Genomic DNA, 26,657 nt, shown 5'->3' with positions numbered 1-26,657 from the left:
CCGACTACCAGACATCATTTGTCTGGTACGAACCAGGCTGGGCTAGAAACCCAGACGGAGAGGATATCGTGGCGCAAGACGTGCTTGAAGAGCGGTACTCGGCCCTGTAGTGTACTGCGCTAGAGCAGTGGGTGAGAAAGTACACTGTCGCCTTTGAGTCTCAAAAATGCCATTTTGGGAGCAGGCAGGACCAGTTTCCGGATCTGGAAGAGTGGAAGGCTTGGGTATTGGAAGGTATGTTGCTTGCGTGCTGGTTAGCATTGCAAGTAGGTGTAACGATAGTTGGGTTTGATGTAGAGTTAGATAGATATCTTTTGAAGAAAGGAGGAGTGGGGGGAGCCTTGGGGAAGTTATTGGAATATTCAGTTTGACCTCGGAATAGGAAGTTGTAATTGACATAATTTAGTATGAGATTTGAAATGTATCAGAATTTAGGGGTATGTTATAGCTAGATATGTTAGGAGTTTATATTTTCAATTAGTAATGGTTATATATATAAATTCTTTTAGGAATATGTTTTTATTATATGTTATTCTCCTTAATAGGCTAATTTCAAGGTCGATGTTCAAAACTGCCCTGCAAATCACCATATTGCCCAGAAGCAGAATAAAGTTCGCCTATAAATAGCGGATCTAATGGCGGATCTGATGACAGATCCCAGGCGACATCACCATAGAACTCGTCCATATTCCATAAATCCCCAAAGGAATTCTCAAAATCGAAAAAGTCTAGATTTGTCTCCACCAAACTTGACTCTTGGCTTTGGCTCTGTGTGTCATGCAGGAAGCGAATCACCTCGCTGCTTCGCACAGCTCCGGGACTCCAAGGTGCCATTTCGGTGAGTAAATCCAATGAACGCCTGATTTGCTCATCCCATACTGGCCGAGCAGTGTGGTCTGGTTCAGAGAGTACGCTGAGAACAAGGACGAGACATGCTTGGAACAAGTACCAGACACTGTTCCATGCCGAAATTTGATTTGGAAACCAGTCCCTAGAGATTGTTTCAATAGTCTCAATAGCTAGCGAGCGACATCTAGTTACGAAGAGATCATGACTGTGATGAGACTCTGCTTGAGAGTGACGCTGGAGAGCTCGTATCAGAACAAGAGGGCGGTATAACGTCATTTGCAATGTGAGATATCGGCATCGGAGAAGACCCCGTGCAGCGCGAAGCGAAGGTGGACACTGGTCAATATTTTCAAGAAATATACTTGGCAGAGACGAGTACCAGCGGACAAGTTCCGCATCCAGCTCCTCAATTTCTGATATAGCAATGGTTGAAGTCTGCACCAGACGATCTTGAATTCGAGTCGCAACTCCGCAGAACACTTCATTGGCGTAAAGTGATACATTCAAATACTCCTGTGGTCCTGTCTGTGAGAAGCTTTTCCGTCAGCAGGCTAACGAACTTAGTATTCCCAAGTCAACATACCACGGGCCATTGCAACTGATCACGTATAGTACTGATTGACACTGGCGTCCCGCGTCCGAGACTTGGCCGACCAAGGGTTGTAGAGGCCCACGTATCCAAGCAGAAGAGCGACCACCATGTCCTCACTCGCGTATCAACTATATACTTAGAATCTGATGCATCATGGTCGGGTCTGTGTGCAAGAGACTCTACGCGATGGAGCCCAATGGCCGTAGCCATTCTCATTGTGGCCCCGAGGATAGCGTTTGCCATGTTTGGACGATTCCGATAATGTAAATAGTACCCTCCGAGCAATGCTAACGCCTGAATCGTATAGAGATGGCCCGAGCCTAAGCAGCGCAGGTTCAAGTAATCCGCTGCGCGCCTATAGTAGAAATTGTGGCCATCATGATCGGCTGACGTACTAGCAATGTACCCCATCGCAAGAACCATATTTAACAAGGATAACCAGGGACCTCTATCGCGAACCGGCTGATCATCTTGGGCAAAACGCTTTCGGAAATCTGCCTCATCTATCATTGGAGTGATCCCATGGACGAATGTAAAATATGCATCAATAAGGTGAAGTTCATGTGCCTTTGTGACTGGTTGTGCCTGCAATAATGGAAGCCGAATGGGATGTCCATCTTTTACTTTATCAACGATCTCTGGCTGCTGCTGCTTGCCCTTGGATATCGCATTTGCATCTCGGATTCGTGGAGAAACAATTGTAATCACCCGCAGGATTGTGCGGACCGATGACAACCCTAGATACGAGGATGCGGAATCATCGAGGGGAAGTGACAGACAATTGACGTCGTCAGCAACTCGCTGGCTGGGGACCTCCTCATCGGACGCCTCTTCCCAGGTAAAGTCTTGTTCGGGCGACGGCTCGAGACAATCTAGATCAACGCTGAGCGTGTGCAATTTTTTGTCGACCACAGACTGGGAGGATTGCGATGTCTTTAAAACCAGACCGACAAGCTCATCACGAGACAGGCCCACTAGAGCCTCCAACGGAACCGAGGGGAACAGCTTGTTAATCACTTCCTGCACTGTTCGATGGGCATTTGTGACCTCGGTCAGCTCTCTGCGTTTCCGCTGTCAGCAGATATAACTTGAGAGTCAGGCATTTGCCATTCGAACTCACCTTACCGATGCGGGATGTCGCGGTCTACGAAGAGGGTAATGGCATAAATCTGCCACCTCATACCACTCGCACTGACGACAAGGGATGGCGTCCCCATCGCAGCGTATTCTACGACGGCGGCATTCGGCGCAAGATCGTGTAGAATGTCTCCGGCTACGCGAGCTTTGCTGGGCGGTTTTCTGGGCACTTTGCATTGGAAGAATACATAAAAATATAAATAAATGAAACACGTGATTTCCGAAGCTGTAATGAACCAATCTATTTAGAAAGGTCAAGTTTTCTCCATCTTTTGGAAAGCGGAGGATTGAGTTATTACACAACCTAGAGTGCCTGAGGCTGCACTGCTTAGCGCTTGTTTACCCCAGATGTCTTTCCTCTTCGCCTACCACTATTATTACTTGGTACTATATGCTAGGTTTCGCCTTAGTATGTTAGGCAAATTCAATGTCCGTTGCCGATTACTTATATTTACTTGAAACAATACGGAGTCTCTCCGTACTCTAAATGGCACGGAACCCTTGCCGGGTACAATCTGTGTTTACGCTACCCCAGAAAAAGGGTTTAAGAGTCTTGTCAGATAATTTCATTCAAATCAACAGTATCCACTGTCCACTAGCAGACCCACTGGTGACGAATTTGATTCCACACGACTCGCCTTAACAGTGTTGGTGCCAAAAGGAAGATTCGGTATGGAGGTGAGAAACTCAAGTCACCAAATGACGGAAAGAATGGAAATGGTTCTTCCCTAGACTCTTCTCAAGCGGCAAGTTTGCGTGTACTGGCCTTTCTTGGATTCTTCGCTTCAAATACCTCATCGAGCTCCTCCAGAGTACGACCTACAGTTGTAGTTAGTCAGAAAATATCTTCCTCGGAGGCCCCAATGAATCTACTGTTGCGGTACCTTTAGTCTCGACGAAGAAAAGATAGATGAAGGCTGCTTCGAAAAGGTCCCACAAAACAAAAAATACGTAACTGTGCGATAAAGCTGTCGGTATTACAGACTTTCCAGGGGACCATGCTTAACTCACAACCAGTATCCAATATTTTGTAGAGCGACAGGCGCGGCAAATGTGTTGACGAAGCTGGAGCAACCTAATGAAGATAGTCAGCGGATGAGAGAATGATTTAGAAATTTTGAAATAAGAAATACAGACCAGCAGTGATCTGGAATATCATCATTCCGTTGGCTCGAACGTTGTCTATGTTCTTTGTTAGCTCGGAATCCGCACTTCAATGTTATACAGCGCGTGACGCAAACTGACTTGAAAGCACTTCGGCTGGATATATTGGCTGCATGGGCGTGTACGAGAAAGCAAAAACGACGCCAAAAATATAAATGAAGGCAATTGAGGCCGAGCTGGACGGCACGCTCCCCGAATGAACATATTCAGCTGCAGTACTGGCACTGCTCGAAATCGGTATTAGTATTGGACGAGTGGCATCTACTAGGAATTGATGGTAGTATTGTTGCTCACACTATTGCAAGACTGATGGCCATGCCAATGCAAGATCCGAGCAGCATTTTGCGTCGGCCCCAGACGTCATGGAAATGTGCTTCAGATCGTCATCAGTCACGGATCAATGATTTTTCTTGAGAAGAGTGGGAGAAGGAAAATACCTCCAGCGGTTGCTGAAATCCAGCCAGTAACTGCATATATTGCGTTTAGCAACAAAACCGTATTTGTGTTGGTGATTCCAACATTCTTCACAAGAAGCGGCAGATAGTACGAAGCAATATTGTTTCCAGAGAATTGACCAAACCATGCCATCGCCACCACAAGCATAAGTCGATAACGGGATGACCGCTTCTTGACGAGCGTCCTGAGGTCGAAATAATCCCGGGCTGATCGTATGCCGCCTTCTTCAAGCGAATCCTGGATTTCGCGCATTTCGATGTCCACGATCGGGTGTCCCACATCCCCATTTGCGTGATACTTAACAATGAATGCCTTCGCCTCGTCAATGCGGCCCTTTGCTACAAGCCATCGCGGGCTTTCTGGCAGAAACCAACCTCCAAGAACGACAATTCCTGGGCAAAGCATCTGAAGCCATAGTGGAAGGCGCCATTTCAGATTGCCCGTGACATGTAAATTGCACCCGTAGATCGCTATATATAATAAAATGTGAGCAATGAAAGAATTAATGAGAGGAATTTGAAGCTAACCGAAAGTTGCAATAATTGAGCTGTTCAAAAATATCAGCAAGAGGACTTTTACTGCTAATGGGTGCGGACACATACCCCATATAATATAACGTATTGTATGTCCCTGCAACAGTTCCTCTATACAAAGGTGGAGCAATTTCTACAAGGAGTAGAGGCGCCGCAACGCATGCTATTGTAGAGAAGAAACTCAACATGAACCGGGCACCAATGAATGCTGGAAGCGTTGGAGCTAGAGCAGTGAAAACCGCCCCTGCACAAACGCCCACACAGCTAAATACAATACACGGTTTTCTCCCTCTCCAGTCACAAATCCACACGAACAGAGATGCGATCATCTGAGCAATCTGAAAGATCGAGAAGACAAGGCCAGTAGAAGCACTGGCCTGCTCTTGGTGGTAATAGTTCAAATACTCCGGAAGACTGTTGATTGAGCCCTGTTTCGCTCGGTTAGGGAGCCATAAAGAGTATCAGACCTTTTCACGTACCATGAGTGAGCCATCATATCCTTCATGTGACATTAGCTTCGATCGCCGAAAGGCACTTGAAGTTGAAATCTTACCGTTCATTGTAGAGCACAAGTAGACCAAAGCGCAAAGAGCATAGAGTTGAAGATGGCCTCTGCCTAAAGGATTCGGCGCACCTCCTCTTTCCTGTAATGCCAGGGCAATGGTCGTTGGCTCTGATGTAGCTTGCACATTTTCATGAATTTCAGCTACACCAGTACCTAGAGAATCCCCAGACTGCCTTTTCTCCTCCATTTTAAAAATAAATTGAAAGACTGGCGAACAGCTTGTATGAAATAAGAATGAGACTCGAAATAAGAAAAGTGATCACCCCATCTTTTGGTGGTCTGATAGTGCGTTTTTATACTCCCGAAATATACTACATGACCAGCCGGTTTGGCTTTCATCCTCACTGTTTGAGTTTTTTATTTCCCGTACCAGCGCCTCGTGAAGATGTCTAACTCAGGTGAAAGTAAGTCCAGCTAATTAACCTTCAGGTCCAACAAGACGGACCAACCCCGCGTATTGAATAACGCTGTCCCCACCGTGGGGAATAGAATCTGGAGAAAGCTCGACATTAGACTATCGACTAGCACGGAGATACATAACATCGCTGATGCTCCACCCGACATTTTTAGTGGCGTTCCCCCGCCATACTAACACGATCTTATGATACTCCGTGCTAGACACCTCAGTGGTCATGTTTGCGAATTGAGATCAACCCCCTCCAAGATAATTCTGAATTGCCCCCAGCTAAAGGCCTGAATCTGCTAGTTACCGGCATGGTGACCGCATGCTTTATAAACCGGCTGGATTGTCCGGGAAGGACATGCGTGGGGTGCATCGATTGTTTCTCGTTGTTCTTCAAAACCCATCCTGGCTAGTGTCACTCTTCAAATTGCAAGCGGACCTAAGAAGATGGCCCCCGTTACGGAAATCAGATACCTTTCGTCTGGCTGGCGTTTTAAACGAAGCGATGAGAACGACTCATCTTGGGCACCAGTGGCTTCTGTTCCAACAGTCGTACATCTTGATTTAATGAGAAATGGACGGTGAGCACTTCAAAGTACTTTGACAGACTGAATAATTTGCAGATCTGTCCCCGATTTTGTGACGGTTAATCTGACTACTCTAGGATCGATGACCCATTTCTTGATATGAAAGAAGTGGATGTCGAATGGGTGGGAGAGCACGCGTGGACATATTCCACCACTTTCCCTACACCTCACCTGCTTGAGGGATCGAAGTGCTATCTTATTTTCGAGGGCTTGGATACATTCGCTGTCGTCACGCTCAATGGAGCAACAATTCTTGAGAGTGATAACATGTTCCTCAGCCACCGCGTTGATATCAGCACTGCTGTGAAGCTCCACGGTGAGAATATCTTGACAATGAATTTCGACAGCGCACTTCTTCGTGGAAGATCGATTGAAAAAGAGAATCCTGAATATCGGTTTATCGCACACAATGGCGAAACTGGAAGACTGGGTGTTAGAAAAGCCCAATATCACTGGGTAAGCCAAGAACCTAGATTCACTAGACCAAGCATGGTGCATTCTCCTAGATGCTCGTGGCCTAACAATCAGACTTAGGGTTGGGATTGGGGGCCTGTCTTGATGACCTGCGGTCCATGGAGGCCAGTACGGCTTGAAATTTCCCAGGCTTATGTGGAGCAGTTGAGGATTGATTACGACTTGGACGAAAGCCTATCCTCCTTGAAAGGCAAAGTCAACGCCGTGATCAACGGGCAAATTGACGGGGTAAATCTTGTATTATCGATTGGTGGAGAGGGGGTTTTTCGTAAATCTTCCTCCATTGATTCATCAGACGCGGTAGTGGAATTCAAATTGGGTAAGTACATGTATTTAAGTAACACCCGTTTAGGCCATTATGCGTATCCAATGCTGACGATGTATAAGACCAACCCGGTCTGTGGTATCCCCACGGCTATGGTGAACAAAATTTGTATGATGTGTCGCTTGAGCTTGTCAAAGAAGGCACAATAATACATCGTGAACAGCGCCGAGTGGGATTTCGCAAAGTAGAGCTCGTGAGAGATGACGATCAATACGGACAATCATTCTACTTTAAGATCAACAACGTCGATATTTTCTGTGGTGGGAGCTGCTGGATTCCAGCGGACAATTTCCTTCCACGACTCACGCCAGAGAAATACAGAAAATGGTTGCAGACTATGATAGAGGGCAATCAGATAATGACTCGGTAAAGAATTCGTGTAATGAAGAGGATATTCAAACTAACCAAATATCTCAAATAGAGTCTGGGGAGGTGGTATCTACGAAGATGATGCGTTCTACGACTCTTGCGACGAACTCGGAATTCTTGTCTGGCAAGATTTCATGTTTGGGTGAGTATTCTCCTCCAGAAGAAATGCTCGGAACGTTGAGGTGCTGAGGGTATGATCCATGCAGATGCGGTAGTTATCCTACTTGGCCTGATCTTCTTGATTCTATTCGTCGTGAAGCAACACAAAATATTCGTCGTCTAAGACACCATGCTTCAATTGCTATTTACGCCGGAAACAATGAAGACTATCAAATCCAAGAAAAGTACTGCCTTGACTATGACTATCAGAACAAGGACACGGATTCGTGGCTTCGTGGGACCTTCCCAGCACGATTTATTTATGAGCATCTGCTTCCCACTCTGTGTAATGAGGAACATCCATCCGTTCCATATTGGCCGAGCTCCCCATTCTCCAATGGGAAACATACCTCTGACTTGACATGTGGCGACGTCCACCAGTGGAATGGTCAGTATTCTCTTTGACAAGAAATTTCCCAGTTGTGGTCGCTGACTATATTCAGTCTGGCATGGTACTCAAGAAAAATATCAAAAGTTCCCAGATATAGGTGGACGATTCAACAGCGAATTCGGCTTAGCCTGTCATCCCAACTTACAGACAATTAAGCATTTTGTCACAGAGACTTCAGAGATGTTTCCACAGTCTCGTACTCTCGATTTCCACAACAAGGCTGACGGCCATGAGCGAAGAATCGCCACATATATTGTCGAAAACTTTCGACTCGAATCTTCCCTTGAGGTACACGGACACCGCCAGTGTATATTCTGCGTGACAAGAAGACATGGTTAATAGTGACACTAGGGGTATATCTATCTGACCCAACTGGCTCAGGCAGAAGCTTTAGCCTTCGCTTATCGAGGCTGGCGTCGCCAATGGGGTGAGAAAAGGCGCTGTGGAGGTGCACTCGTTTGGCAAATAAATGATTGCTGGCCATCGTCTTCATGGGCGATTGTTGACTACTTTTACCGCAAAAAACCTGGTTTCTATGCCGTCAAGAGAGCCCTTGAGCCATTGACTGTTTCTGTACAGCGTGAACACACAGATTGGAGTGTATGCCACGCAAGAGCACCAAAAAGCTCCTCTTATAAAGTCTGGGTTGCCAATAGCAAAACTGTCGATGTCATAAGTGATGTCGAATTGCGTTTTATATCCATCGAGTCAGGCCAAGATATCAAGGAACCGCTTATCAGAAAAAACTGCAGTATCACTGCAAATGGGACTACAGATATACTAGACGGCATCATATCCAATGCAGAAGAGCCGCCACATGTTCTTGCGGCGCGCCTCATTCAGAATGGGACTGTAACGTCCCGAGACGTCGACTGGCCGCAGCCATTTAAATACTTCTCGTTCAAGGATCGTGCCGTTCAAATTGAGGCAAGGAACGACTCTTTTCTTGTGTCTGCGTCGAAGCCGACCAAATGCCTTGTGATAGAGGAACAGGATGATATAACACTCAGCGATAATGGCATCGACTTGGTCCCAGGCGAAACACAGATCATCCGGGCAACGGGATCAGGCAAGCTAGCGGCGAATCCCCGTTACCGTTACTTAGGGTTTGAATAGCTATGTCTCTTACTCAACAACATTACCGGAAACCAATAGATGACGTTTGTTGAACTTTTCATTGAAGATTGTCAAGCGCCCCCTCCCCACTCTCAGGCAAACGCCCATGGATATCAATTCAGATAGTGTAGCTAGTCTTTGAATATATGAATATTCTCGTACTCTAGTCTCCACAAAGACAATCGAGGAAGGTATCATGTCTTACGTTCTTCGTCTCCATATCTAAATCACACAGATCATTCATGCTTTAACAATCTTCCCCGTAAAAAGGTAGATAACTGATATTTGCGTGACTTTTCTCTCTTGCTTACTTAATTATTCTTCTTTTTCCTCTCCGAAAATATTTTTCAAAGTCTGATCACAGAACTCCGAGTCTTTGAATGAGATTCTGACTTGAATACTGGAGTTGCCAGAACTGAATTTTTCTATCATACGACATCGATGGTGATTAAAATGACCACAAAGCGTCTTAATGATTGATATTGAAACCAGATTAGTAAGTGCCGAATTCATATTGAGCCTTATAAACATTGTCCTTGATTGTATTGTAGATGTAATCATCTAATTAGAGCACAATATTCGAATTTTACCATTCTCATTCCAATACAACCAGTAATTTCCTAACTGAAGCCTCTGGATGATCTCAGCTCGCTCCATTGGCAGGTTTGGTACTCTAATTTGCAATATTATTCCAGAATGATCGCACAGTCACTTTCTGCGCCCAAGCATCATCCGGTATTTCAGCTCCCTCGAGTAATGTATATGTGAATTCTCGCTCTTCTCCTTTTGCCATAAACACTGCATTATCGCTGAAATATCCCGCCAAACCAGCCTGGAGCTTCTGTTCGTTTGATATATTGGGATCTGTCAGCCAGACATACGCAGCTACGCCTTTCGTTGCTCGGACTCTCCAAGTCAATTGTCCTGTGTATTGTATTTCGAGACCAGGATCAACAATCGTGGCGTTGCTCAAGTAGCGCGGAACCCAGAAATTCTCACTGGTAAATGTCTTTAACGTGGACTGTGATGTCGCATTCAGTTTGAGCAATAGAATACTAGTAGTATTTGTGCCTTTCGCGGGTAGAATAGATCTCCAACCTGTGAGTTGAACGACGCTCTTGCTATCAAGCGCATTCAGAGCAAATCGGTATGTAGAGGAGGCCAATTTCTCGCCAGACCATTGATACCACGTCGCTATCACTTCGCCGGTAACAGGTTCCCAGGCGTCAGAAGCAACCCAAATATTGAATGTGTCGTTCAGAGGCTCGAACCAACTACTCACGATGACTGGCTCGTATGTTTGCTTGGCCACATGTTGAAGGACTTTCCATCTACCGGTATACTCTATTGCAGAAAGCTGCAATGTCGTCCATGGAGCATTCAACTGCCAAAAGAGTTGTCCCAGGTTGTTTTCCTCTTGACCAATGCCACGTCCTATGTAGATCAGACCTGTTTAGATACAGTGCATGAGCAGGACTCTAGTTACTCACGATATGATTCAATCTGGTGTTTCATTATTTCAGCCTGATATACCTGACTCGTCCACGAAAATTGGTCGAATTGCTTGATCGGATCTGTTAAGTTGGGATAAATATAGTAACGCTGGATACCCCCTAGTAGATCGGCGTATGTAGCTTGAAAATGGGTCAGTGACGTCTCCCTTTACTCTTTAAGAAACTGTGAAGGCCAGACGTCAAGATTACAGGGTTAACAATAGATGCGACACTCACTTGATCCTCCATCGTAGCATCGGGCCATAAGGCCGGATCCATTAGGTCGGATCTCACTGTCCGGAAGAATAGTGCGATAGCCTTCCAGAGAATCATAACTCCTATGACATGCGTTAAATAATGCTCGACCGAGAAGTAAGCTAGTTTGGTATGAGTATAAGGCTTACAAAGCGCCAAATTCCACCGCAAAACGAGTCGCAGGAATCTGAGAATTATTGAACAAGGAGCCATCTTGCCATTTGAGATTATAATTCTCAGCAGGCCCATAATATGGGCTGTTGTTTCCATATCGAGGTATCCAAACGCCGGTTTCAGGGTTGTAGGAGATGTAACCTAGCGAAGAGCTTGACTGCAGCCATGACAGCGAGCGGGTATTTTGATAAACAAGAGGCCAAATGGTCTCTCCTTCAAGTATGGTGAAGTTGCTAAACCATGATTGTCCGTAGGTGGCGTTGTCTTTCAAGGCGTTTTCGACGTATCCGTCAAGTTCATTCCCACCGCACCATACTGCGAGTGCGGGATGTCGATTGAGGCGACGCATTTGATAGACAACTTCGTGGCGAACATTGTCTAAAAACTCTGAAAACACCGGATAATAATTATCACTGAATTCAAATTCCGACCACAGCAGCAAGCCCACTTTCACCAGCTTTGTTAGTAACCGTGATGCAAATCACGCAATAACTCATTCTAAAATAAACTTACTCTCGTCAGCTGCGTCGTAAAATTCATCGGCATAATAGTTGCCCGAAGACCAAACTCGAAGGAGGTTCATGTTAGCACCGAGGGACGATTGAAATAATCTCCGAATCTGTTCAGTATTGACCCTGGGCTCGAATGGATCGAGAGGTACCAGGTTGCTTCCTGGATGTCATTTTCATTAGCCATGGAATAGCTTTAGATACTGCTCTCTGCGGTATATAGACCCTGATATTCACCTTTTGCATTGAAAACATGTCCATTAATCTGAAAACTAAAGTGGTTACCCGGCCTATCAGTGTAAGGCGTGAGGTCTAAAACAATGGTGCGAAACCCCGTTTGTTTTGTGTATTTCGCAGCCTTTATAGGCCTTTTCATATTTTTTGGCTCGTTCAAAGGTGTTAGAGAAATGCTCGCATTGTATAAAGTAGGGTTGCCTTGATTTCAATCCAACAGAAATGAGCCAAGCCTTACGCAAATTCCAACACATGTGGAAACTCACCAAAGCTCGCTGGCCACCAGCGTTCGATTGCACCCTCGTTGATGTTGAAACTCAAAGTTATGCTGCTAAATCCTTCATTTACCTTATCATCCGCGTGGCCTTTATGGTCAGCAATATCTACATCCAAGGCAATGGATGTGTTTTCGTTCGCTGAGAGATAATCGACGCTCACGTTAACAACCCAAGAAGCTGACTGATCTGGGATCGTGTTGGGCCTCTGTCCAACTTTGAAGATATCGATAAAGGTGTTGGTCACATATACACCATCATCAAGACCAACCAAATATGCATCCCGATATATCCCTTGAGGTGCAAAATGGGGACCCCAATCCCACCCTGTGATTGTGTTAGATGAGTTCACCTAGATGTATCGTCGAAAATAAATTGAAAATACCAAAATCTGATTGGACCTAGAAAAGTGTTATTTTAAAAGATGTTGAAAACATCGATGGAACAGGATTCGCATACCTTCCGAATATACTCTCGTCCCTCTGGATACATTGTAGCATAGTTTGTGAACTCTGTCCATGGTGAGCCGGTCGACTGGAAGATATCAAACATGTATTGTACCGGGCTGATAATCTCTACCGATAGCTCAATATCACTAGTGGAGGACTTGAACACCGAGGTAACATCAAAACTCCACTGCCGGAATTGATTATTGGCATAGCCAACAGTTTCATTACCAAGTCGAATATTGGCTACAGTATCAATGCCTTCAAAGACGAGATATACCTTCTTGAAGGCAGACCACTTTGTTCCATGGTGTGATTTTGCCGGGAGAGTATATGAAAATGTCCAGTTGTCGAGAGGAACCCAGTTATAGTAATCAACTGAAATGACGCATTGCTCGATAAGTTCTCTATATTCGAAATTACCAACATTTAAAATCTCGAGCAACTTACAATTATCACCACTCAACAGTGATGGCCATCCTGCAGCTTCGAGGTCGGTTTGGATTAGTCCAGGAACGGTGGCGGGAATGTTGACGCTGCCATTGGCATTGCGAACAGACCATTTCCCTCCAATATCTAGGTATTCGGCACCAGAAGAAATGGCAGTAAATTTTGAGGTACACAATGTTGCAGAAAGGCCGATAAGGTATGCAAGATATAGATGTGGAAGCCACATCTTGGGAAAAGTTCAAGAGGTGCCGAACGTTGACAGAAACAAGGAACATTTACTGCAGTGCAAGAATTACATAGCCAGGATGTGGGCAGCCATATAAAGATTCTCATATACTTGCAATCCATATTATTTACAGGCCTTTAACGACCAACTCAAATATCGGAAGTACTCCCGAAAATGGAGAATAAGGACAAAAACGTGGGGGAATAGACTCTCGCGGGAATATGTGATTCCGTCTTAGATTGCTTGGGCCTTGGGGACCCCAGATGACCACACACTAAGAAAGCAAGGCAATAGTGAGAATTGAGAAGTTTCCTGGAGTGCGGGGGGGTGCAAAAATTGGCCCAATTTCCCTTTTCTTCCCTCTTGACATCGTCCACCGAACCCCCCTGAAAGTCAGCTAACCGGGATTTCAAATTCCCGGCGCGTATTTTGAGAAAGAACCAAGACATCTCTTGTTGCCTGAAAACGTCGATGCCCTGGCCTTCCTCGAGTTAGGCGTAAAACGTGCGGTATGCCCCTAACTCACTGCTCCTGCTTTTCTCTCTAAGTATTGCGAGGAGGAGTTGATTGCATTGATATAAAAGTCTTGCAAGTATCCTCTAAGATTTTAGATAGAGTTAATTCTCCTGTGATCTATTGAATATATGTCCTTGAATTAGGAATGCTCGGTTGCCATATTCAACATTGAATGTTGTTCCCCAAGAAAGACCATGCATAACCGATAATGCATCATTCTCACAGCCCCCTGATCATATATTTGGTGGTGTGGATATATGTAAAATGAGTACCTGAGCTTCAAATGTTATTCATGTGGATATGGATAATTTTGGATAGATAGAGAATATTTTGTGAGCGTAGTCAGCTTGCAGAGCACCTAGTCCCGTCAGGCCGTATTCTAAATCATTCCCAAAATATCATGCAACATTGAACTTGAGTGTTCTACCTTTTGCACCATTGACATGTCAAAGGGTGCAGTGCTCTAAACATTAAGCAGCAGCAACTTGGAAGATCGGAAAAGTCATATCAAATATGTGTCAAAATTAATGTACATCTAGTTTACACTGGTTATATAGTACACATGAAAATATCCGAACTCCGCCCATGTATGATGATACTGATACATACGACCACCCGAAAATAAGAAAGAGCTCATCTAAATCAATGCTGTACCACGGTACATGGCTTCGCGCACTTCTCTGACCACGTCCTTGCGATCTTTTCTACCTACAAGGACAATACCGCGGCCGCGCTTACCCATACGCCCAACACGGCCAAGTCTGTGGATAAAGTCGATGGTAGTGTGAGGTACATGATACAAGATGACAGTCCTCACAGCCAACGTGTCAATGCCACGAGAGCCTAGATCCGTAGTAACCATCACTTTAGTCCTGAGCAGCTTGCTCCCGTGTTCTTCTTTAGCCTCGCTAGGTTCCATGACAAATGGAAGTTCCGACTGTTGGACTCGACGTAATCGTTGCTTTTCCATAATGTCTTCTGGGTTTGGTATACGCCGTGGCTCGGTGAAATCTCTGAGAACATCCGCGTTACGTTTTGACGAATCACGGGAAAATGACACGGCGTCGATCCCTCTACTTGCAAGATATCGAGCTACTTCATCTGCCTCCTCCCGTTCATTCACGAACACGAGGATCTTCTTCACTTCTGGATCCATGTATCGAGTGAAAGGACCCATTGTTTCACTTTCACCGGCCTTGCCTAGAGACCAGATAATATCTGCACATGCAATATTCCGATTTCCTCGATATGGGTCCTTGTCGACATCCACCACACCTAGTTGGACTCTGCGTGGAATGGCGTGGAGATTTGGTGTGGCTAGGCGGTGTATGTTGGGGAACTTTTTGCGGAGGAACGAATCGAGACTGCGAGGAATAGTGGCGGAACATAAGATAAGTTGCTTGAGCGACGAGGCAGATTTGTCAATGATCTCCGTGGTAATCGGCGCAAAGGACTTGTCTAACAACGAATCGGCTTCATCGACGACGATATGTTGAACATGACTCAAAACGTATGGATCAGTCTTGGCGATTGACGCCAGAAGATGCGGAGTAGATACGAGTACATCGATTCCAGCTGGGTTGAATACAATGTTTCGAATCTTGCGAGCTGAGTCTGCTGATGTTATTCGACCAGAACGGAATTTCACTGTATGCGCAAATGCTTTGACCTTATCACCAACTTGGGCAACCAGTTCTGATGTTGGAAGCAGAATGATTGCTTTTGGACGGCCAGCTTTCGAAGTGAGGTTTTCAGATAACTCCGGCGGCTCAATGTCAAGAACTTTTTTCTCCGCTTCTTTGGCCTTTGCTGCCTCTTCCCGTTCCTTGGCTTCCTGTTCCGCTATGTCGAGTCGCTTGATAGTGTCGATGACAGGTACAAGATATGCCAATGTTTTCCCACTCCCTGTTTCCGCAGCAAGGAGATATTGATTATATTTTAATTCCACGTCTTCGGGCTTCTTTTGCTTCTTTTTGTTCTGGTCCGGCCCCTTTAATAACGCCGGTATTGCGACTTTCTGGATTGGGGTGGGGGCGATATCAACGAGACCAGGTAGAGCTTGGGTGGATATCGAGTCTTGCACAACAGGTAGAAGATTGAACTGGTCGAAGTTCATGATGCTGGCTATCTTTTCCTTGATCGAAGTACGCTGATGATAGGTCATAGGCGCTAGAGTAGTCTGCATTTTCAACGCTTTGTATAGAGGCGATTCTTCCTTTTCGGGGCCGTTGTCCTCTCGTCCGCGAGATGACCGCTTGATAGCGGCCTTCGACCTGGTTCTCGGCGTGGTATTCAATCGCGCTTCTTTTTGGTTGATGTTCGACCACGGCCCCTTATCATTACGATTCCGTCTCTTCGATTTGAGATCTGTCTTGGCCACGTTGGGAGAGAGAGTCATTCTCGATGGTCTGCGTTGTCGGGAAGACGAAACCCATCGCGAAGTCATAAGCCATGGTGAATGCGGCGTTGGAATTGCTGACAGGAGGGTCGGTCGTCGCAAGAAACTGGCTCCATTCTGGCACAAAAAGCAAGCAGACATGGTTCTGTCCGCCGTCGAGCCAGGGAAGCCTCACAATGCGCAGGCCGTTGGAGCGGTGTTGAATGAACAGAGAACAGCACCGCGTGGAAGTAGATGACGATCTCAAGATGGAGAGACCGACGTCTTTCCCAAAAGAAAAAACCTTGGACGGCAGCAAATCGGTATTAGCGTGCCAAGATGTGTTGCGGAGAATAGTCTGACCAGTCACATGCAGCCTCGACCAGGGATGGCCTCGTTGCCCCAGGCAACCGTATCCCGCGCCGCTTGTCAACATCGGGCGGGCGTTTCGAGTCCTGCGTCTGTGCCGATGCGTGCGTATATTATTATTACTATCCGGCGCCCTTGTTTTGGCATCCTGCACATCCCCTCGCCTTCCATTCTTCCCTCCTTTCTCTCCCAAATCGCATCGAAGCGCTATTCTCATGTCGCTGTCACGCACAGTGAAGAGGCTGGCGAAAGAATTTTAGACCAAGTTTGTCAAGACCAATTGAATCACCAAGCCATCTCAAGCCCTACGAGCGGCTCTTGTTACGCCATAACATTCCAGTTCACGATCGCTACTCTTTTCGTCCCCTTGCTGCTGAAAATAACCCACTATCAACGGTAAATCCTCTCCTTTTGGCAGACTTTAGATCATCAACACCATTACGTATATAAAGGTAGGCCCCTGTTTTTATAAGAGGAGTCCGGCCCACCTGCTTAACAGTCATTCAATCTATAGCAAAGCGCATAAAGTGAGACGATATGGGTTCTGGTACGCAGCATCCGCTGTCCGAGCTGAGTCCTATGGCTCAACGGCGAAATTCTCCGAGCTGGAATCAAACGGGCAAGGTATAAACAACTCATCCCACCCACAAACAAAAACCAATGAAGTCCGCATTTAACATCTTCGCAGATGACATTAGGCTCATCACCTTTCGAGTCATCTCCATTCAACACGTCGCATTCGCCGCGTCTCTTCTGGCAGGGCCGTGAGTCCGTGTCATCTTACCAATCTCTGAACTCAGAAAATACGAAGCCGTATGACCCCGACATGTCTTACTCGCCAACGAAGAGAGCGTCGATTGAAAATCTTAAGCGGGCGTCTCGTGTAAAGAACAGCAGCATCATTGCTCGTGAAATGAATAACGAGTATGACCCCGCACACCTCAGTCTTCCGGAGCGCCCACTTGCAACAGGCCGCTCTTTCCATGGTCGAAGCCAGAGTGACGCCCAATATGAGCCTTCGATTACCAAGGAGGATAGCCAGTACCAATTGGACGACATCCGAGAATCGCCCAAACACACGCCTCCTTCGCCAAGCAAGGACCAGCCTTCCCCACCGAAATCAAGTTTGTCGAAAGCAACCCGCTTTGGAATGAAGAAGTTTGATCCCGAAAGTGATATCTGGTCTGACGTGGAACACACACCATTACGATTCGTGGATCGCAACCCTAAAAGTGTCACTTTTGACGCTGCCCCACCTCAGGTCAATGAATACGAAATGACAACTCCCGACCTTTCCTCAATCGCGTCAGAATCGCGCGAGGGAAGTTATGATTTTTATGAAGAGGAAATCGACGTAAGCTTTGATCGGGGTTCATCTCTAGACCGCGATGATAGTTTCGATGCTTCTCTTGAGGACCTTGAAAAAACACCAGTTGTTCTTCCTGAAGATTGGCGATTTATGAGTCCCGATACAGCAAATCCTGAGTTGGTCAATGGAAGCGAGGATCCGTTTACAGATGAAGGCAGTCCAAGCCCAGAAGCTCAGCCTCATGCGAACACTAACTTGTCAAACCGCTCATCAAGAGTGGAATCCTTGGATTCCAATGGGGAGAAACGTCCACTTCCACCTTTGCCATCTGCGAAAATCCAGGAGCAATCCAGCCCCGCCACTTCTCCAAGCAAACTTTCCGCTGCTTTTGAAAGAGCTACTAGTGGCCAACGTGTATTGCCTTCACCCCCAGCAGCGGCGTCTTGTTCAAAAACAGACATAACTGGAAGAGGGCATCATTCTATGACTTTGGAGGATAGACTGCGCCTCATGATGCTCCAAGGAAATGATCAGGGCAGCCCGCAATCAGAAGCCGATCGTCAGCGAGAGAGACGCATGAGAAGAGCGGGGGCTCGTGAACGAAGCGCTGGGGCGGAGTCTGATGGGAGACAATCCTCTGAACCTACGGCAAGTGAAGTCGCTACGCCTCCTCCAATTTCTAGAGAGGATATTTTGCGAAACATCAAGAACAATAATGACATGAGTTACGATGACGCCAATGACTATTCCTCACCATTTGCATCTAGCCCACCATTTGACACTCCCTATGATCCAGACGTTCCAATTCCATCTCTCGAAGATCGCCTCGACGATATTGATGTCGACATCAAACGGGAACAAAGTGATGACGAGGACATTTATGACCTTCCCGAATATTATGGCCCCCAAGCTCACGGCTTGCCTTTGCCTGAAGGTGATAGTGGTGTCGAGGGTGAAGATGACGGCAGCAATTACTCACGCAACTCTAAAGAAACACTGAAGGATGATCGTAGCGGCTCCGAAGAACCCATGGACGACCAGACTACCCCAGTCCCCGAAAATCACCCTGATAATGGCCAGCATGCCGCAATCCATCAACAAGACTTGACCACCACCAATGCCAAAGTATCCAGCGAGTTCAATGATTTCAAGCCTAATTTTGAAATCAAACAAGAATCCCCACAGAGACCAACAACCCCAGAAGGCCAGATTGGGGATGTTCTCAGCGAACCGTCCACTCCGGGCTCTGTAATTCGGCATCCCGTTGAAGAGGAATCAGAGGACGAGGAGGAAGCTCCTATGTTGGAGGCTATTCCCGATCCTGTTGCTACGATCAAAGCTCCTGGTACCGGACTCAAGGCTCGTCCATCACTGACACCCGCAGATTCCCAGGCGATGGCTGCAGCCCGCCGTAAAGTCAGCACCCAAAGCTCAATTCCTCCATCAGTTGAGGAACCCGGATTTGGCGGTCTCGATAACGAGGCTGAGGAACCAGTGGCAGAATTCTCCAATGCTAATGACAACAGTCCTCCCAAATTGTCTCTCCCAGATACATTGCAACGCCAAAGCAGTTTGATCAAGCTAGACGTCCCGTTTTCTAGCACCAGTGAAAGCTTTTTTGGACTAGATAAGGAATTTGATAGAGTTATTGAGGCACAAAAGGTTGCGTTTGAATCTACCCTTTCCAAAAAAATCAATACACCATTATCAACACTATTTGCACAACAAGGAACCCAGGCCCATTCGATGTCAACGGTTGTTGGGGATTTTTCACCCTCATTTTTTGGAAAGTCATTTGCTAACAGTGCTCCCAATCGACAGAGAGGCTATCTCATGCGTCAGAACACGAAGGTTATCATTGCCAGCAGTCGGAACGAAGAGGAGCCCGAACCCCCCTTACCGAGCACCACGACGAGCACAAGCACTGAGGCTGTTGATGTGAAACCCAGTAATAGCTCACCGTCAAGAAAAATCAGCCAGCCAACATGGACCGCAGAACCTTGGAACGGTAAGATGCGCCGCCAGAGTGTCAAGACAACAGGGGGCATCAAGAAGAAGCCGGTTCCTGGTACGGTACCACCACTACCCGGCATGCCAAGCAATGTTCAAGATATTCAGCATGCTGTTGAAGAGCCAGAGAGCCCGGCTTTGGTGGAGGACGGGCAGGAAAGAGGAAGACTTTTTGTCAAGGTTGTAGGGGTCAGAGACTTGGATCTTCCACTACCTAGAGGTGAGAAACTCTTGCTAGTTCTTTTTTCTCCTGTTTTGACTCTAAACATATCTGGAAATATTAGGTGAAAGTCACAAGTTCTCCTTGACCCTAGACAATGGACTTCATTGTGTCACGACCTCTTGGTTGGAACTAGGCAAAACTGCTCCTATTGGGCAAGAATTCGAGCTCATTGTTCAAAATGACTTGGAATTTCAATTGACACTCCAAATGAAGGTTGAGGGTACTATGCTGAAGCAATCACCGGAGCCTGTGGCCCCTGCAAATGTACCGAAGCAAAAATCATCAGCCTTCAGCCGGGTGTTTGCCTCCCCCAAGAAGAGAAAGGAGATGGAGTTGAAGCAACAAATGGAGCAGCAACAAAAGCAGAAGTTGGATTCCAAGGGTTACCCTGGTCCTTGGGATAAGCTGCGCTCGCTAATCGACGGTGATGGCAGCTTTGCGCGTGCCTATGTGTCGCTAGGTGACCATGAAAAATATGCATTCGGTCGACCTTACACAGTACAAATCCCCTGCTTCAATGAATGGGCTATCGAAGAGCCATCAAGTTTGAAGAGCAAGAAAAGTAGCTCCTCCAACATCACCCAGAAACGACCACCTTACAAGGTTGGAAATCTGGAACTTCAGCTTTTATTTGTTCCCAAGCCCGCGGGCGCTAAAGAAGACGACATGCCTAAAAGTATGAATGCCTGCATTCGAGAAATGAGAGAGGCAGAGGCAACTGCATCGCGCATGTGGGAGGGTTTCCTTTCTCAACAAGGCGGCGACTGCCCTGTAGGTATCCGTGTAATAAGAAAAGCGAGTTGATGCTAATGATTTTGAAACAGTATTGGAGACGTCGCTTCTTCCGACTTCAAGGTTCCAAATTGACTGCATACCACGAAGTTACACGCCAGCCGCGCGCCACAATCAATCTGGCTAAGGCTGCGAAGCTAATAGATGACAAGTCTATTCTCACTCAAAAGGAAACAATAACAAAAGGAGGTGGACGGCGAAAGTCCGCATTTTCGGAAGAAGAAGAGGGCTATATGTTTGTTGAGGAAGGTTTCCGCATAAGGTTCGCAAATGGAGAAGTCATTGATTTCTATGCCGACAGCGCCGCTGAGAAGGAGGGCTGGATGGAAGTCTTATGCGAAACAGTGGGCAAAGGCTATGCGGCTGGCTCTGGTCACGTTAAGGCCTGGACAGAGCTTGTCTTCCGACACGAACGGGGCATGAATGCCAAACGCGAAGCTCTCGACCGTTTAATGACCTCAAATGGCGCCCCGAATCCTAAGAGAGGGCCTCCCCCAATGAACGACTCTACAAAGCAAGCGCCTTCTCACCCATCTAGGCCGCGCCATCAGCACAATTTCTCACAACCAGAAGTTCGGTCTCCAGACGCCCGTCGAGAAAAGACGCGGTCTATGATGTTCTAATGAAGGTGGAGCCTTGACGACATACTTTACGAAATTCATTCACCGTCTCTTTCATGTCAACTATTTTCACTGATTGTCTCAGACCTTTTATGTTACTATATTTTATTGTTCCTTCCCTAAGTCCCTTTTCTGTTTTTCTTCAAGAAATGGGTGGCCTCGTCAACGATTGCTGGCACGTTGAATGGTTTTCTCTTGATATTTTGACTCATGGTCCCTCTTGTAGGGATGTGTTTATTTGCTTTACTGACTGTTATGCACGATACGAAATGAATTTTCTCCAGGATTTGTGGAAGTAACAAACATAGCAGGAGTTTGTCCTTGCATAGCTCTTTTTAACCGCTTTTTTACCGCGTTTCTTTCTTTTCGTTTATCAAAATTTGCGCATGTCCTTTCTACTCATTCGATGTATGTCTTGAGTAATTGTGCTTTCGTACAGCAGTGAAGGAGTATAGTAATTTATTTCGTTCTGGTTTCCTACGACCTTTTCGTAATAACTACACATACGATATCCATATGTCACTAAATTCTTACTGAGCTGTACATATCGCTATCTTCAACCGCCTTCTTCACCCTGAACATCAACGTCGGAGTCCGAGTCAACAGCTGCCAGAACCTCCTGGGTCTTTTTGTCCCTGGCTGAGGTCTGGGCGCTAACTTGCTGAGATGCTGCGATGCCCCCAGAAGTCAAATAAAGAAATGTTTCTACTGGGAAATGGTCAATGTGGGAGAAGAAATGTCCGAATCTGAGTAGACAAGAATTAGTATTTTTCGGCAAAACCAACCATATACAAAAATGACATACTGATTTGACTCATCTTCTTCTCTGTATATGCGATCGTAAATCTCCCGTTGCTTAAACTCATTCATTTCTTTCTCGAACTTGCCGAAATCTATTTTCTCTTTTCCGAACTCCTGAGCCCCCTTTCTGTTGTATGTATCGAATATCGGGCGCTCTAAAAGAAGACCTAATCCAGGTGCTTTGGGTATTGACAACCTGGTCGAGCCGTAGCTTTCTTCAATGATTTTCGGGTCACATCCACAGCGCACCACGAGCGCGGCCATGGCGACCATTTTTCGGATTTGATGCATCATGAAGCTCTGGCCGTGAACCTTCAAACTCAGCCATTCCGTGCCGTTGATGACAATTGGTTCGGGATTTGCAATGAACGATTTGATGACTCGTTTGGCAGATGGGTCCTTGTAATCCTTCTGGATCGTGTAGTTGTGGAAACTGTGAGTGCCTATATATTTGTCTAGGGCTTCTTGGACTTGTTGAAGCCGAGACTTGGGTATTCGATAAGCACGTTTGGTGTTAATGTAGGTGGCTTTTATTGCTTTGATGGCTTCGTTTATTTTTGTCTTCTGCTCCGCTGTTAATTTTGGTTTGGGCGTCTTAGGATCTATCCCATCGGCAGGATTTTCCAAGGAATCTTGCGTCTGAGCTGAAGGTTCGGTTTCTGCAGTTGCGTTTTGAGAGACCGAGTCGGCTTTCTGGTCAACACCAGCTGCTTGCTCGTCTTCACTGTACAATGCCTTTAGTACCAGGCTGCGGACTTCCTCGGGTACATCAGCCAAAATCGGGTTCACAATCTTCTCATCAATATCTTGCCAAAAGTTGAGCACTTCGCTCTGCCTCGTCCGATAAGCTTCAGATTCACCGTGCTTCTCAGCAAGCTCAACCACCTTCTTGCCTAGGTAAGAGCCGGGGTGAGGTGGGAGAAAACAGTGTGTTGGGATGAGGTACTCGTATATGCGGGAGTCACAAAGATAGTAGCAACTGAAACTTTTGGTAACAATCTCGTATCCCCACACACGGATCTGGGGGCTAAGATGCTCATTGATCTTTTGAACGATATCGGGATCTTCAACAATCAACTTTAGAGACACTATATTCCCAGCTGCGTGTACGCCCTTGTCGGTACGAGCACACCTGACAAGTGAAGACTTCTTTGGATCGATTGCATTTGCCTTAGAAATTGCACCAGCAGCGACAAAAGCGGCAAAAAGGTCGCCCTCAATAGTCTTGTCTTTGTCAGTCCTTACAACATCTATTAGTAAATCAAATCTCAAATTTATCTCAATGGTATTTCGTACAACTGCATGCCGTGATAGCCAGTTCCAGAGTACCCTATCAGCACAGCCACCTTCTTCTTGGGACGTCTTTCTTCCGCTGCAATATCATCGGCTGAAAATTGAGTAGCGTATATAGGAAGACTATCTCCATCGTCTATCTTTCGTTTCTTTTTGGCCTGCTCCTCCTGGTTCTGGGCTCTTCTATCTTTAGATTGCCGGCTTGATTTAGTCAGAAGACTTCACGACTGCGCTTCATTCTTGATAAACCTACTTATAATCTTTCCTCCCCATATTTCGTTTCTTATTCTTAAAACCTCCTCTTCCTGCCATGTTGAATGCCTAGCGGGGACTGTGTGATGGTGAAAAAAAGCCGGTGTATGCAAAAATCGTCTTTCGAAGTCTCTAGTTGCGGAGCTAGGTAGAGATGTTGAAGGAAAAATTCGGCTGCTAGATTGCCTTGGGATCTGTGACAATGGTCTGGGCCACAGTTTGCGCGCAGCCGAACGGCTCATAAGTCCAATTGCCAGTAAGCTGGTAGCTCTCAAGCAGTAAAAGCAATGAATGATGTCGCGGGGACGAAAGATAAAATTCCGACTCCGCAGCCCTTGGTATGTGCTAAACCATAAATGGAAGGCGGTGGGTCATCGATCGATCTCCAGCCTCAAAGATGCCGCCATACTGTTTCGCCTCATCTAATAGAGGCCACAAGCCTCCTGTTCAGATAGAAAAGAAGACAACATAAAGCAACAGTTGCGGTCGTCGCTATATTCTCTTCCGGTTGCTGCTTGCATTTGTGGAAGGAGAGAATGGGCATGACATTACCACCGAGAATTTTACGAACCTGACGCTTAGGCGGTCATCTCTCTTCTTGCTGGCTCACATCACCGGTATCACGGTGACTGTGTTCATCAGACTTCAGCCAGTTCACTCACTCGATTCATTCCGATATCATTCAGACATCGCTGTTCTTCGAAATGGATGTCGCAAACTCCTTAGTCCGCAGCGTCGTACGCGCTTTCTACGAGACCAGACAGATCTTGGTGGTGGATGCCTTGTTTATACATTCAGTGTATGCCTTTTGAAACCCGATTTCAAAAAGCGCTTCAATATACTGACACTACTGTCAGACTTCATGCAGAGGACCTGGCTCATTTACTTGGCATGCAACAAAAGGACTTGCGGAAGCTCTGCGCAAGGCTGCGGGAAGACCGTCTCATCGCAGTGTACAGTCCTCACTCGCATATTATCTACAGCCATACTAGCGGACTTTGCTAACAGAGAAGTTTCCATGTAGTCATACGCGAAGTGAAATTCGTGAAGGCTCGACTCGCCCCGTAAACCGCGATTACTACTACATTCCATTACATCCCGTAATCGACGCAATCAAATTCCGCGTTCTCCGGTTGACTTCTACCATCAAAGCGCAATACACACCAAGCGAAGATCGAAAAGAATATATATGTACACAATGCGGGGCCGAATGGACCGAACTCGATGTTCTAAGCCTCTACAACGAAGAAGGCTTCGAATGCCAACATTGTGGCCACATTCTACAGCCGACCGAAGACGTGAGAGGCACAGATGGTCTTGACCGAACCGGGCATGAGAAGAATAGTAAATTGATGGTGCAGCTGGATTCAATCATGAGCCTTTTGAAACAGATCGATGCAACAGATATTCCTATGAACGACTTTGACTCCGCCTGGGATCACAGGATTGATGTTGTTCGCAATCAACAAACCCATCCTTCCAAGCCTGCTATAGCAGCAGCAGTAAAACAACCAACTGCAGTTCGCGGGACTACAAAAATCGACGCTACTGCAATTGAAATTTCCCTCCAGTCGTCGGCCGAGAAGAGTGCCGCTGAACAAGCCGCTGAAGTGGCCCGCAAGGCGGCCATCGAAAAACAAAATGCTCTTCCAGTCTGGCACACTCATTCAACAGTCTCTACAGGGGCCGGAAACGCTGGTCAAATCAAGGGCGAAACGGGAATCGATGTGAAGACTGGAATTAAAGACGAAGAGGAACAGAAGCCTACCATTGATGCACTGGATGACATCGCTGCTTACTATGCCGAAATTGCAAAGGCCAAGGCAGAAGAGGCGTCCTCTGCAGATGAAGACTCTGAAGATGATGATGAATTCGAAGATGTCGGGGATATCTCTGGCACTGGTAGTGCTGTAGGTACTCCGGCAGCAGTTATGAGTGGTGGGCTTGGCCCTACAAGCGCTCCAGCTATGGGGGCTTCTCCGATGACTGGTATAAAGCGGGAACTAGACTCAGAATCAGGAAGTAGTGCTCCACAAACCGCTGCAGGTACCCCCGCAACACCAGCAGACGATGGTCCATTGGCCAAAAGAGTCAAAACCGAGGAAATTGTTAAGGAGGAGGAATCTGACGAGGATGACGAAGAGTTTGAAGACGTATGAGAACATACACAGGTTACGGCTTTTGGGTGGAAGAAAAGATATTAGATCGAATTCAGCTACGGTTTAGCAAGGCGTTTATTGGCCTTTCTTTTCGAGTATGACTATGGTAGAATAAGACTATCACTCAATTAATTCACGGTCCTCATGAAAATGACAGATTGTTCAGGCTGTTAAAATTTTTCCATTGCTGTTAATATTGCATGTATTTTTGGCGAGAAATTAAAGTTATCCAAGACCAGCCAATATATCCTTGCCCGCCAGGATGTAAAGATGCTTTGTGTGAATAATGTACTTATTTTTGTAAAAACCGTCTGAATTCCTTTTATTGTAGCATTACATGAAACTTGGGAGGTCCGAGTAGGAAAGAGAATGCATGAATAGCGCCTCGCGGTTATCCGAGTCTGGCCGAGATCAACGCCAACCATACTTCTCGATTACCAAACCAAGATCGATAAGAAAATAAAAGAGGGTAGGATATTGAGCGAGAACGCTACAAGCCCAAAATTAATGGCGGACACAAATCTCTTTCGCTAGCAGTTGCTCCGTCAGCGTCAGTGCTGATATGGTAGATAACATTACAACGCCTTCAAAAAAATGCATAGTCGTGACCAAGGAGAGGAATAAAGCGCTTGTTTCCCTCTTCATAATATCATTAAATCGTTGATTTCTGCCAAGAAGCATTTATGGGGACCGAGTTGCACACAATGGGAGGATATGTTCTTTTTGATGTTTCAAATGCTAGCAATTATGTGGC

The 26,657-nt window shown here is 46.3% G+C and overlaps 8 protein-coding genes across 8 annotated transcripts; 3 read left to right on the top strand and 5 right to left on the bottom strand.

Annotated features, from left to right (window-relative positions):
* Nucleotides 1–552: 552 nt before the first annotated feature.
* On the bottom strand, nucleotides 553–2,497 carry BGW36DRAFT_298138 (fungal-specific transcription factor domain-containing protein; the record flags this gene model as incomplete). The annotated part of the gene is made up of 2 exons (XM_046211412.1): nucleotides 553–1,370; nucleotides 1,456–2,497. Coding segments are annotated over 2 exons (1,860 nt in total), but the record flags the coding sequence as incomplete, so codon positions are not given.
* Nucleotides 2,498–3,206: 709 nt separating this feature from the next.
* BGW36DRAFT_417316 (general substrate transporter) lies at nucleotides 3,207–5,483 on the bottom strand (the record flags this gene model as incomplete). Its single annotated transcript, XM_046219375.1, has 11 exons — nucleotides 3,207–3,397; nucleotides 3,463–3,533; nucleotides 3,590–3,653; nucleotides 3,716–3,760; nucleotides 3,824–3,966; nucleotides 4,037–4,115; nucleotides 4,180–4,668; nucleotides 4,778–5,159; nucleotides 5,211–5,230; nucleotides 5,285–5,375; nucleotides 5,421–5,483. 11 exons carry the CDS (start codon nucleotides 5,481–5,483, stop codon nucleotides 3,318–3,320), a joined length of 1,527 nt encoding a protein of 508 aa, XP_046070952.1. The 3' UTR covers nucleotides 3,207–3,317.
* Nucleotides 5,484–6,146: 663 nt separating this feature from the next.
* Nucleotides 6,147–9,120, top strand: BGW36DRAFT_298203 (glycoside hydrolase superfamily; the record flags this gene model as incomplete). Its single annotated transcript, XM_046211416.1, has 8 exons — nucleotides 6,147–6,280; nucleotides 6,364–6,742; nucleotides 6,821–7,079; nucleotides 7,148–7,451; nucleotides 7,507–7,596; nucleotides 7,661–8,001; nucleotides 8,057–8,292; nucleotides 8,356–9,120. The coding sequence occupies 8 exons, from the start codon at nucleotides 6,147–6,149 to the stop codon at nucleotides 9,118–9,120; spliced, it is 2,508 nt and encodes an 835-aa protein (XP_046070951.1).
* A 673-nt stretch (nucleotides 9,121–9,793) lies between these two features.
* On the bottom strand, nucleotides 9,794–13,182 carry BGW36DRAFT_428037 (glycoside hydrolase superfamily; the record flags this gene model as incomplete). The annotated part of the gene is made up of 9 exons (XM_046220494.1): nucleotides 9,794–10,554; nucleotides 10,611–10,754; nucleotides 10,851–10,951; nucleotides 11,018–11,489; nucleotides 11,556–11,714; nucleotides 11,789–11,986; nucleotides 12,052–12,387; nucleotides 12,446–12,461; nucleotides 12,520–13,182. The coding sequence occupies 9 exons, from the start codon at nucleotides 13,180–13,182 to the stop codon at nucleotides 9,794–9,796; spliced, it is 2,850 nt and encodes a 949-aa protein (XP_046070950.1).
* Nucleotides 13,183–14,200: 1,018 nt separating this feature from the next.
* On the bottom strand, nucleotides 14,201–16,358 carry BGW36DRAFT_380068 (P-loop containing nucleoside triphosphate hydrolase protein). The gene has a single exon (XM_046216285.1). The coding sequence runs from the start codon at nucleotides 16,235–16,237 to the stop codon at nucleotides 14,336–14,338; it is 1,902 nt and encodes a 633-aa protein (XP_046070949.1). The 5' UTR covers nucleotides 16,238–16,358; the 3' UTR covers nucleotides 14,201–14,335.
* A 222-nt stretch (nucleotides 16,359–16,580) lies between these two features.
* Nucleotides 16,581–21,895, top strand: BGW36DRAFT_380066 (putative GTP binding protein). Its single transcript, XM_046216284.1, has 6 exons — nucleotides 16,581–16,896; nucleotides 16,959–17,068; nucleotides 17,133–19,415; nucleotides 19,575–19,983; nucleotides 20,048–20,757; nucleotides 20,811–21,895. The coding sequence occupies exons 2-6, from the start codon at nucleotides 16,982–16,984 to the stop codon at nucleotides 21,399–21,401; spliced, it is 4,080 nt and encodes a 1,359-aa protein (XP_046070948.1). The 5' UTR covers nucleotides 16,581–16,896; nucleotides 16,959–16,981; the 3' UTR covers nucleotides 21,402–21,895.
* A 59-nt stretch (nucleotides 21,896–21,954) lies between these two features.
* Nucleotides 21,955–23,804, bottom strand: BGW36DRAFT_296839 (putative tRNA pseudouridine synthase; the record flags this gene model as incomplete). The annotated part of the gene is made up of 4 exons (XM_046211313.1): nucleotides 21,955–22,144; nucleotides 22,204–23,439; nucleotides 23,496–23,693; nucleotides 23,746–23,804. The coding sequence occupies 4 exons, from the start codon at nucleotides 23,802–23,804 to the stop codon at nucleotides 21,955–21,957; spliced, it is 1,683 nt and encodes a 560-aa protein (XP_046070947.1).
* A 644-nt stretch (nucleotides 23,805–24,448) lies between these two features.
* On the top strand, nucleotides 24,449–25,903 carry BGW36DRAFT_397652 (putative transcription factor TFIIE complex alpha subunit; the record flags this gene model as incomplete). The annotated part of the gene is made up of 3 exons (XM_046218322.1): nucleotides 24,449–24,543; nucleotides 24,602–24,697; nucleotides 24,769–25,903. The coding sequence occupies 3 exons, from the start codon at nucleotides 24,449–24,451 to the stop codon at nucleotides 25,901–25,903; spliced, it is 1,326 nt and encodes a 441-aa protein (XP_046070946.1).
* Between the last annotated feature and the right edge of the window lie 754 nt (nucleotides 25,904–26,657).

This window comes from Talaromyces proteolyticus, assembly GCF_021365285.1.
Source record: "Talaromyces proteolyticus strain PMI_201 chromosome Unknown BGW36scaffold_7, whole genome shotgun sequence".
NCBI classification, from domain to species: domain Eukaryota; kingdom Fungi; phylum Ascomycota; class Eurotiomycetes; order Eurotiales; family Trichocomaceae; genus Talaromyces; species Talaromyces proteolyticus.
Note: the sequence above shows the minus strand (reverse complement) of the source record. Positions and strands in the feature narration are given on the sequence as shown.